This window comes from Podarcis cretensis, assembly GCF_951804945.1.
Source record: "Podarcis cretensis genome assembly, chromosome: 15".
NCBI classification, from domain to species: Eukaryota; Metazoa; Chordata; class Lepidosauria; order Squamata; family Lacertidae; genus Podarcis; species Podarcis cretensis.
The window spans coordinates 31790654-31802847 of NC_137185.1; the positions used below are offsets into that span (position 1 = coordinate 31790654).

At 41.4% G+C, this 12194-nt stretch overlaps 1 protein-coding gene across 10 annotated transcripts in view; it reads right to left on the minus strand.

Annotated features, from left to right (window-relative positions):
* The window catches only part of ST3GAL4 (ST3 beta-galactoside alpha-2,3-sialyltransferase 4), a 177319-nt gene that overhangs the window by 41212 nt on the left and 123913 nt on the right, over window positions 1-12194 (minus strand). Inside the window, exon 1 of one of the 10 annotated variants that reach the window (XM_079955173.1) lies at window positions 5361-5420. The exons of 7 other annotated variants lie outside the window; for them this stretch is intronic. In XM_079955173.1, coding sequence (XP_079811299.1) covers window positions 5361-5405 — 45 coding nt within the window. In that variant the 5' untranslated portion in view covers window positions 5406-5420. Of the gene's footprint in view, window positions 1-2830; window positions 3014-5349; window positions 5421-12194 lie in introns of those variants that run through there. 2 more of the 10 variants (XM_079955166.1, XM_079955170.1) reach the window with 2 other exon arrangements.

Sequence of the window (12194 nt, forward strand, 5' to 3'; positions counted from 1 at the left end):
TTGTTCATGCACAGACACTACAAATGTGCATCATTTATAAAGAATGTACAAGTTCTGCATACAGTAATAGCCTGCGCACGCCAACTGGATATTAACAAACAGAAAGATGTTGATCAGTTTAATGAGCAGCAGCTGTGGACGCAGGTAAATATGCTAGCAACCACACTTCCTTTTTCCACTGCATCACTTGCTTGTTAAAATTTAAAAATAGAAAGCACTAAATAAACAAACAAAAAAATTTAATCTATGTCCAGTATAAGCCCAAAGGTACTAATTCATGCATGTCTGAATTACCCTAAGCCTCAAAAATATAACAAATCCATACACTGGGTAAGATCATCCCCAGAAGCCCCATCCATCAACCACCTGACAAAGCTTTGCCCAGGTCCCATCAAGCCCTTCCATTTCAATTATTCCTTAAGCACAAAGGCCTGCCAACTTTGATGGCTTACGCTTAAGCAGCACTGCCTCACCTTCCACTCCCTTGACTGCTACTAAATCAGGAGTGAATCCTATGTGGATAAAACCAGAACCTATCTGGCAGAATTCACAGGGAAACTCAGCACAAAGTCACCATGAGGAAAACAATTAAGCTGTATTTAACTGAGCAAATTGATTCAGAGTAAACAGTTTTCTTTTGTGATTCTTTCCTCCATTCAGGATTAACAAAGTTTCATTTCCCACATGCCAAGGCAGTTTTGATTCAAGGCCAAAGACAAAGGCATTGCCACTAACCTTGAAGGAGGAATATAGCATTCCCCAATTCTGAATTTGTGGAGAAGTTTTACAGGTGCCTGCAGATTTATGTCAAAGAACTGAACTCTAACTGATGGGAAGAGAAAAGAAGAAAAACTTAGGTGGGAGACTAAGCTGAGAATTAATGGTCAGTTAACACTTCGTGGCAAATGAGGAGTGAGGTGCTATAACAATTCTGGGATGCACTTCTGTACAAAACAGATGGAGAACTGCATTTATTTAATGGTCCCCTACACAGTAAAATAAAACAGATTCCTGCATGTTGTGAACTAGCATACTCAGGAGAGAAGCTGAGCATAGCCTTTACCTGGTTTTGCTGATTACCTTCAGACAGAATTTTCTTTTCAGAGAAGAATACCAGCACAAGAGCTGTAGACTAAATTGTGGTAGATCCCACAATTTTACCTGCTCACTCTGAGAGCTATACAGAAAGGCTATGACCTGAAACATCGCCAACTAAACCTAAAGAACAAATGCACAATAAAGATCACAGCCTTGTGCAGCATAGCGCAAAGACAGAGCATTGATAGTTGCTGCAACGCCCATCACAAAGGTGCTTTTATTCAGTCTCTCCCCCCCCCCCGCCACACTTTAGCCTTTTGTCTCACAACAGGTGGAATGAGAAACTGGGTGAAGAGACCAGTGCAGCAAGAGAAGATGAAGCCTCACTAAAAAGTCCAAGTAACTTTGGACTTTTAAAAAACAGGATCTGATCTTCCAGGCTAATATACACCAATCCCAGACTTCAGCGAAGTGAAACCACAGCAAGCCACAATCAACGCCAATGTACTTTGTGAGTACAGCACTTCCCAACACTGTTTGTGTTAAAACAAAATCCCGACTACAGCACACGAAATATTGTGAGTAATGATAATAAATGCACAGTGGGTATCAATAAGGGTATCAATCAAGTTGCTATTAAAAACACAGGGACGAGAAATCTGGAAGGAAGGAAGGAAGGAAGGAAGGAAGGAAGGAAGGAAGGAAGGAAGGAAGGAAGAAAATACCACCCGTATTTTTTAAAAACTAAGCAGTGACAAGAGTCTGATAGATTCTCTCTCTGGAAAAAATGTTCCACAATCTCAGCCCCATAATGGAAACAGATCTGTCCTGAAGGCACTGCCAGATGTCATTCCAACCACAGGATAGTAACAGAAGCAGATCTTAGAGACTGGATAAAATAATAGGCATTCCTTCAGAAATACTGTATGCTGAATGCATATATTGACATGGAAAGACAGAAACCCATACAGATCTGTTCACACCTTCTGATTGATACGCATTTCTGTCCAACTGTACCCCAAAGACTCAAGGTGGATAACAATTATTTGAAGGTAGTAATCAATTCATTAACAGCTGTAAAAATAAATATGGCAAAGAATTGGGTAAACAGTAATGCACCATCCTTAATCGATTGGATTGAGAAAATATGATCCACTATAAAGAGAATACGCATAAATAAGGGGGGAAATGTTTACAGGAAAATGGACTGTGTTCCTTATCGTTTGGAATAATAAATACCAAGACAATGTGCAACCTGTATGATACTATCTTCTTATAAATCTGATTTGGGAGTTTCAAGAAAAGATGGCTAACAAAAGACAGAGAAGGAAATCGGGGGGGGGGGGTTTAAACTGTGAAATCCTATGCATGCTTACTCAGAAGACCCTTGGTGTCATTATAATAAATCTCCCGTTTGCTTAAAAAGTCCATTTAAAAAGAAACACCACAAATGTGAAAGGATCACCATTGTCTTTAGCAGCACAAGTGCTAAAGTATGTGTACACACCATACATTTAAAGCACAAAGAATCATAGGAGCTGTAATACACCCACCACAGAGCTACAGTTCCCAGCAACCTTAACAAACTACAGTTTCCAGGATCAAGGGGGTGGGGTCTCAATGTACAGTGTGTAATCAATGGCAGGAGTGATAGAATGCATAGGTTTTGGTGTGTCACCTGGCGCCTGTAAAATGTTCTCTTGATATAGATTTTTTTTAAAAACCCTCAAATCTCAAGACTCCTTCAGTTTTGACCTCTCCATTAAAAAAAGCAAACCATCCCTGTCATTACCTGGGAGCAAGTTCTTGCACGGAAGCACTGTTGAAAATCCATCACCCTTCTTGAAATTAACTTCCGAATGCTTCTTAATTCACAGGAACATGGGAGTCTCATTTATGTATCCCAGGAAAGTGCATGCTGGGAATAGGTAGATCTGAGAATCAGAGCTAGGGAGGAGCGCAGTGGTTATTTTTAGTTACCCTTGGCAGATCTTTTAGTTAAAAAAAAAAAGCCCATCTTGCGAGAAAGAAAGAAAAATGATTAATTTTACCATGGCAGGCTGGATTTTGAACATGCCCCGTGTGATATAACTTAAGGCATAAATCAACAAATCCTTCCACTTGGGTTGTTAGGGCACTGCTTGCTTCTTTAGGCAATTGTACAGGGCGTGGATGGGAAATGATGCCAGCTGACCTCTAAGGAACATATCTGTATAAACTTCTGAAGCAATGCCACACCCTTGGGTCTTAATACCAGCCTGACTATGGGGACGGGTGCAAAATGACTGCCATCAAGTTGCACTCCTCTTGAAAGATGGTAGTGTAATACTCTGCAGAAAACACACACGGTAATGTTTTAAGTGGTACCAATAAGGTACCAATAAGGTACCAATAAGGACGCAGGTGGCGCTGTGGGTTAAAGCCTCAGCGCCTAGGACTTGCCGATCGAAAGGTCGGCGGTTCGAATCCCTGCGGCGGGGTGCGCTCCCGCTGCTCGGTCCCAGCGCCTGCCAACCTAGCAGTTCGAAAGCACCTCCGGGTGCAAGTAGATAAATAGGGACCGCTTACCAGCGGGAAGGTAAACGGCGTTTCCGTGTGCGACTCTGGCTCGCCAGAGCAGCGATGTCACGCTGGCCACGTGACCCGGAAGTGTCTTCGGACAGCGCTGGCCCCTGGCCTCTTAAGTGAGATGGGCGCACAACCCCAGAGTCTGTCAAGACTGGCCCGTACGGGCAGGGGTACCTTTACCTTTACCTTTTAATAAGGTAATGCTGCAATTTGTGTGTGTTCTTGAGCATACTTTGGATCTAGGGACCTGAAGAAATCTCTCTCTCCTCCACCCCACCCCTCTCCAACACTCACAATTGTCCTGAACAAATATTAAGTAAGGAAAGTTCTCCTCCGCACTCTTTCTTTGGGAGCTAAACATTATGTGGAGACACAAGACAAGGCCTCCTTTATGGTGGCACCCCAGCTATGGAACACCCTCACCTCTGAGCCCACCTGGCACCAGCTCCGAATTTGTTTCAGGCTGCATGTCAAGAACTGGTTATGAGCTCAGTACTTGACTGCTGCTAAATTTACGGGCTATCAATACGAGCCGGCTTACTGCTTTAGTAATCTAGTAATTTAGGGACCTGAAGAAGTGTGCATGCACACGAAAGCTCATACCAATAACAAATTTAGTTGGTCTCTAAGGTGCTACAGGAAGGAATTATTTTTATTTTGCTTTAGGTGTATTACTTTATGCAATGAATTATAGCTTTAAATTAATTATGCACCCCGCTCTGAGACCAAGTAGTAAAGGGTGAGTTATGATGAGGTCACTCTTCCTTTCCACACAGCTCAAAGGACTGCTCACTCTCCTAGAAATCTTCAGAGATCCAAGATCTTCTTCAGAGTCCCTTTTATGAATCCATCTGCTTTCAGAGGGAGTTTAATGGTGCCATTCTAATTATGCAACTTCACTCCTAGCAAGGCCCACCCAGGGATTGCCCTGTTATGTTTCGGATGCTGGGACAAGACCTTTTTTATTTGATGTTGCCTGCTGTAAAACTCATTGTTTTACCTGGTATTTTATATAACTTTTACTACCACCATTGCTTTTACAGTTTGCTTTGGGATACTGATTTTTTTTTTTAATTGGATGTTTTAACTGCATGTTATTCCACACCACTTTGGAACATGTAAATTAAAATAGAAAAAGTGAGCTGTGAGTCTTTGAAATAACAATAAAAGGAAGGAAGGCAATAATTAGAATTCAAGGCTCTACAGCAAACTGCAGACATGAGTGCTATAGAAATAGCCACTGGTTCTGCTTGGTAATCACCCCCTGAGAACCATTTTTTTGGAGGAACATTCAGCTGCTTAAAATACCTTCCTTCAATTCAAGGCTTACTTTTTTAAAAAAAGATTTCTAAAAAAAACCCAACAACACACAAAATAAATCAGTCTAACTAAAATCCCCCTCCCAACAGAAATCAGAATTAGCAACATTATTATAAAACTGCATGCAGTTAAATTCTACCCAAAGCTTGCTTTTAGGTAAACACAGCTTTCATCTGGCCCTAAGCTGATATACTCGTGGACAGCATCCTAAAGTCAATTTGCACTGAGAGAGGAGTCTAACTTCCAAAGAAAGGGAGAAAGTAGAGGAGAACCTTAGTGGCAGATAATAATAGTGGTATAGCTGCCAACATGGTGGCTGTCTGCATGCTCCCTAGTGCCCCCAAAGTCTCCCCTGGCACCCTCTCAAGGCCTCTTCAAATTTTTGGAAGTTTGGAGGGAGGTGGTTTTGCTTAGTTTTTTCACCTTTAGGAGACAAGCAGCCAACTCAGCCATCTTGCTTTCTTATCCCCAGAATGCATCTGAACTCCACCCGGGACAGACTAAGCTAGTGCTTTGCTTGTGCTCAGCCAAGGTGCCTGCATGTATCTATTTATGTATGCACTGAATTAGATAAAAAGAGGAGAAATGTGTCACATGGTTGCTTCTTAAGGGTCTGAGGAGAGAAGGAGTGCTGGAATGCCTGGGAGGGGATTGTGGGTTATTTTAATTTTGTGGGAGGGCGATTTTGTGCTTTGGGGCGGAGGCAAATGCATTGCCTGTGTATGTATTAAAATGATGCCTGGATGTTGTTTGAAGACGTTGTAAGGGAAGAGAAATTGGTCATGAGAGTTCCTCAAATTTTGAAATATGCTCATACACCTTAACAGTTATGTGACCCCCTGCTTATTCAAATGCATTGAGTTTACAGCAACCCTACAAGGCAAGTCTATATTATTAGTTAGGGTTACTTTGGAATTTTGCCGATCGAGGATCAGTCATACTTGCAAAAGCTAACTGCTGCCATGATCTCTTCAGTAGCGCAGAAACATAACGTGATCAATGGACTGCAATGCAAGAAAATCAATTTTATTTGTAAATCACGCAAGCCAGCTTGGCTGGAGGTTTCTCACTACAGTGGTGCCCCGCAAAATGAATGCCTCGTAAGACGAAAAACGCGCAAGACGAAAGGGTTTTTCGTTTTTTGAGTTGCTTCGCAAGACGATTTTCCCTATGGGCTTGCTTCGCAAGATGGAAACGTCTTGCGAGTCTTGCAATTTTTTTCGCTCCCCCCCCCCCTTTTTCTAAGCCGCTAACAGCCTCTTAGCCGCTAAGCCGCTAATAGCCGCTAAGCCGCTAATAGCGCTAATCCGCTAAGCCGCTAAGCGGGTTGCTGATGAAAAAACCGCTGGACGAAGAGACTCGCGGAACGGATTATTTTCGTCTTGCGAGGTACCACTGTAATTTCGTCTTGCGAGGCACTCAGCAAAAGAAGCCAAGCCGCAACCCACGTTCTATGCATGGCAATGAGAGTTTAGAAATCTGGAAAAATCTTTGAGTTAGGATCAAACTGTATGTTGTAGAAATGCATGGCGGCAGCTGATCACATGTAGGTTATGCATCTCTCGGGTAATGTCTAGCAAAAGACATTACCCAAAATGGCTTTCACCATTTCTCTACCTGTGCTCAAATTCACTGTCCATTGCATAGAGCAGGTGGAGAAACGGTGAATGATTGCATCATTCATAAATGCATATAGAGATATACACATATATTAATGAGTGACGTGGGCCACCAACAACTACGTGTCCTTTGTCATGTCTTGTTGTTAGGGCCTAAAAAGCAACCAAAAAGTCACTTAGTGCATTATCACAGTTCTGAGATCCTGAACACCCACACCATCGGGGTGGACAGGGAACACGGGAACACAGCTCTCAGACTTTTTCCAGAGCAGGAGCAATTATGTTATTCGCCTGAGTACTCCCGACAACCTGATAATGTGGCTTTAAAAATGTTTCTAACAGATTAGCACAGAGGAAATCAGAGAATGAGAAAAACAAACAGAAGCGGCATACTAGCAACTTCAAGGATAACACTTTACTGGAAGATTATTGCCATTTCTTCTTTTTAAAATTGCTTTATTGTTGTTGTTGTTGTTTCTTTTTAAGTAGCACTGCCCCGTAACAGAAATCCCAATGTATACATATGCATAATATGCAGAGTTCTGTTCCGACTGTGTAAACCATTCTGAAATCTCAGTCTTCAAGGTGGATACTGTTACAAAACAAATGACCGGATTATAATATTAAGATCTGAAGGAATCCTTGGAAAGAATTCATTGAGCTGGACTGTAAATGGAAATAATGAAAATTTTAACAAAATCAAGAACTACTTTTGGACTTTTTGAATGAAAAAATATTAATTTGTGGTGCCTGAGAAGAATTATGTCTGGCAGACTGATAACCACCTATATATGATATGATATAGCTAGATGGTATCCTACTAGTGAATGCTTTGAATACAGTGGACGCTTGGGTTGTGAACGTGATCCATGCGGGAGGCACATTCGCAACCTGCAGCGTTCGCAACCTGCAGCACCGCGTCTGTGCACATGCGGGTAGCGATCCGGCGCTTCTGCGCATGTGCAAAGCGTGATTTAGCGCTACTGTGCATGCGCCGAAACCCAGAAGTAACCCGTTCCGGTACTTCTGGGTTCAGCACGGTGCGCAACCCAAAAACGCACAACTGAAGCGTCTGTAACCCGAGGTATGACTGTAATTTGAATGATTATTATATATATAATTGGCAGATAGAGAATTGGAAGCTCCTCTTTCTTCTTTGTTTTTCTTTCTATTTCTTGATCTTTCTTTATTTTGGTTTTCGTAAAATTTATTTTCTTTAGATTACTTTGACTTCTTTTGTATTTTTATGTTGCAATAAATTTTCAATAAAAGTATTTTTATATATGAAAAAGATATCAAATCTGCAGATTAAACCAAAAGTCTCACTTCACTTGGCCAATAAAACATGCATAGAGGTTAACACATGCATACAAAATTGGCTGACGGGAACAGTGAAAGAGAAGCTTGTCATGTCTTTGATGGGTACATTTTGATAATCAAAGATCTCTGCATTTGCAAGTGGGAACGGGAGAGTATATGTCAGTGTTTGCTGTGAATCTGTACAATATCTAGGACTGTTAACTGCTGGGTCTTGCCTTCATTTTTAAACAGAGTTTTGAAGAAACAGCAGAGGGGAATATATGTTGCTAGAAATAAGATAGATAAAAGGGAGAGCAGAGCATTAGTTATAGCCTCCAGCAGTCAAAAACCACTGCAACACAAGTTTTCTGCGCACAAGGCTGAAACACAGTAGGTGTAGAGAGAGAAAACACAGGTATGAATAACTATTTAGGTGCAATAGTCTCGCTTCTCGCTCTCTGTCTCATTTCATATTCTCTCATCCAAACCACTGAATGGTTTAACTACAGCCTGTCCTCAAAATCAGCATGAGCCTTTCTTACCAGTCCACCAGTCTACATGTTTTGCTTTGATTACATTCCTCTGATCAAAGAGATACTGGCAAGCCAGTTTGAGCAAGACAATCTTTTTGAGTTCCCTAATCTCTCAATGAAGGAGTGATTGGAGAACAAATACCATGTGGTACACAAGGGTGAACTCAGGAACCGTGGAGAGGAAATATGAGTAGAGGAAAATTTCGGGCTGAAATGAAGGAACGGTAGGTGTCCTGACAGCAAGAAACATCAATGGGATGAGAGAGGGACAGAGATAGATGCCCAATCGCATTGGTGCATTCTGATTGCTAAAAGCAAAATGGTGAAATCCCTGTATCAAACACAAATTAGACACCCAGTTAAAATACTTTGTAGGATAAGGGAATTTGGAAGAGGGAAATTAAAAAAGAATAGTGACATGGTAGAGTCATGGGCTCTTGAATATCTTATATCCAAAGGATAGACTTTTTTCAGTGCCTAGACATTTTCCCCTTCAAGCCTCCATAGTTCTCCAACATTTCAGAACAACAGCCTTTATAGAATCCAGGCATGGCCATCTCTCTCTATTTCAATCATTCAGAGGGCCTCTGGTAAAATTACATCACTGTCCTTACTCCCTGCTAATTTCTCCATCAACAAGTCTTTGCATTTAGTGCTATCTGTACTTCACTGTGGGTGGATTAATGCAACTATTTTCCAACACCTTTTATGCGTAAGGGCCAAAGCTCAATAGTATAATAAATACATTGCATATAGAAGGTCCCAGATTTGTATCCCCTGCATCTCTATGGTAGCACTGGAAAAGACTCCTGTCTGAAACCCTTGGAAGTTGCTGCTCTTCAGTGCAGACCAGGGTTGGTGAAACTGTGTATTTCCAGAAGTTGTTGGACTGCCACTCCCATCAGCCCCACGTAGCATGTTCAATGGTCAGAGATGGGTAGTGCAGCAATGTCTGGAAAGCCACAAGTTCATTGCCCCTGGTGGAGGCAACACTGTGATAGATGTACCCATATTCTGACTCATGTAGGGTTGTCACCTTTGTTCTGGCATAATACAGGGCAGGGTGCGGTGCTGAAATGACTTCAAAACAATCCATCACAATCTATTGAAGCCTAACAGGACGGCATCTCTGGAATCTGTCACATACACACACATACACTTCAATTTGTAAATCTGTCTGTACTTTGCTGCCCAGAGCTTTAATACATGATCGCTTTCACACACTTGGCAGAGAAAGAGATGGGGAGAGAGAAGCAGAGATACACGACAAACTGCATTGAATCAATGTAGGATGTAGCATTTTACATTGAGATATGTGGCAATCCTGTATTATACAGGACAAGTGGCAACCCTAGTCATAGTAAGACCATCTTATGTTCCAGTTTTACATTCCAAGCTGATTTTTGTGCCAGAAAGTTATGCTTCCTCAAACAGGCTCAACACACCTGTGCAGATCAAACCCTAAGTCAAACCTATACAGTGGTACCTCGGGTTAAGTACTTAATTCGTTCGGGAGGTCCGTTCTCAACCTGAAACTGTTCTTAACCTGAAGCACCACTTTAGCTAATGGGGCCTCCCGCTGCTGCCGCGCCACCGGAGCACGATTTCTGTTCTTATCCTGAAGCAAAGTTCTTAACCCAAGGTACTATTTCTGCGTTAGTGGAGTCTGTAACCTGAAATGTATGTAACCTGAAGCGTATGTAACCCGAGGTACCACTGTACACACAGGAGAATGCAGATGTGGATGAGAGGGTAGCGCCAATTGCAGCTGAGGAGTGGGTCCCAGTTTTCAGTGCTAATCCACATGAAAATAAGTCCCCATACAAAGGAAAGGTTCAATCCCAGACCATTTTTGGCCATGTTGGCCTACTATTTGAATCCATTGAGTATTCAGCCTTGCTGCTCTCTACTGACCAAGTAATTTTTTTAATAGAAAATTAAGTAACTTAGTTAAGAATACAGGAAAGTAAATTATATTGCTTGTTCTGAGGTAGGGCTGATAAAATTTGGATAGGTAAAAGAGAGTTTGACCCTTCCCAAATATTCAGATGGCCCCTCAATATTTTTCTCCTGTTCACCATCCCTCTTGGCAGATGCTTTGCATGCTCTTCAAGTTGGCTAATGATCCAGCCAATCAGCGATTATGGATTCATGATCATGACTCAATGTAGCTCCTCACATGTGACAGTGGGATGTATGCAAGACCTCAGTATGAGGTCTTGGTTACTGAATGAGAGAATAGTCGCTTTCCATTTTAGAGGTGAAACAAACGAATAAATCCTGACCAAAACAGGAAGGGAGGGGGGACATTGGTTCGTGGAAGTGTATTTTGCAAGACACAGCTTATGCGAATCCAGGCTCAACCCTAGTTTTGCATTATATTTACTTAGCTCTGTAGGCAAAGGGCAAGGCAACTTGTCTGCATTTAGCTCCAACAGTTCAAAAGTCTATTCTCAAGCCACTGGCCTTAACAGGACATTACTATAGTAGAACAGCAGAGGCACAGGATTCTGCAGGTGCGGTTTTAGAAAGTGAGAAGATATTTAGCAGAACAGTAGGAGCACAAGCGACACTGTCGTCCTTGCCCTGCTGTAGCACATATTTTGAAAGCCATGGAAAGCTCTTTCACAGTGCATCAGGAAGACATACAATCTCACCCAATGAGGGCTGAATAAACTTATTTTTATTGTCTTGTACCAGGTTAAATATTTAAAAGTTATGGTTACGCAATAAAAACAGATATTTTGCCCTTTGACATATGCAAATATATGTTCTTTCCTCCACTTTACCAGGTTTACAATTCAATCAAATAAGAAAATAGTTATATCACCTCAGTAAATTTTGACGGTAATGCAAATTTGATGCCCTGTGGGTGTGTCAGGTATGTAGGTAGCTTACCTTTTCCTTTCAGAAGTTTTACTGCTAAGTAAATAAATTTTGCTGGGATGGAGAGCTCAGTCTCTCAAGTTACATGGGAGCTGTGGGAATGTGCTATAGATCTGGAACGCAAATGATCTCAGGTTCAGTCCCTGGTACCTTAAATCAAAAGCAGCAGATGATGGGAAAAGTACCTTGCTACCTCAAGCCCTAGAAAGGTAATAATAGCCAGAACAGATAATACATGGGACTAGATAGACCAATGATGGGACAGGTTGGATGCTTCTTTGACTCAGGCAGTTAATGGAAACTCCCCTTGCCCAGAGGCATTCCTTCAGTACTTAAAGCAGGTGTGGGGAACCTTTGGCCCTCCAAATGTTGCTGAACTACAAGTCCCATCAGCCCCAGCAAGCATAAAATCATAGAAGTGTAAAGGACCACAAGGGTCCAACCCCCCTGCAATGCAAGAATCTTTTGACCAACATGGGGCTCAAAGCCGCAACCCAGAGATTGAGTCTCATGCTCTACCAATTGAGCTCACTCTTCTTCTTCATGACCCAATAGGGCATGTTGAATTTTTCACCTTTCAAATCCCAAAAATGAGGGACGCTTAAAAAATTGTAACATGACTTGGGAATTCAAAAAAATATTTTGGCTATATTAATATAATTTAGTTTTGCTTGGTGAGTAAAATATGTGTACAATTTCATCGAAGTAATTAAAAATGACTGCCAGATACTTGTAATATTATTATTATTATTATTATTATTATTATTATTATTATTATTATTATTATTTAGCATTACCTGACATTTTCAAAAGGTAAAATTAAAATTATCTGGTTTTCCAAAAAGTTTATTTCCTTCTTTTCAAATGTAGGCTTCCCAAGCTAAATGTTGTCCAATCCCAAAAATAATAGCAGATTTGAATTCCTCACACC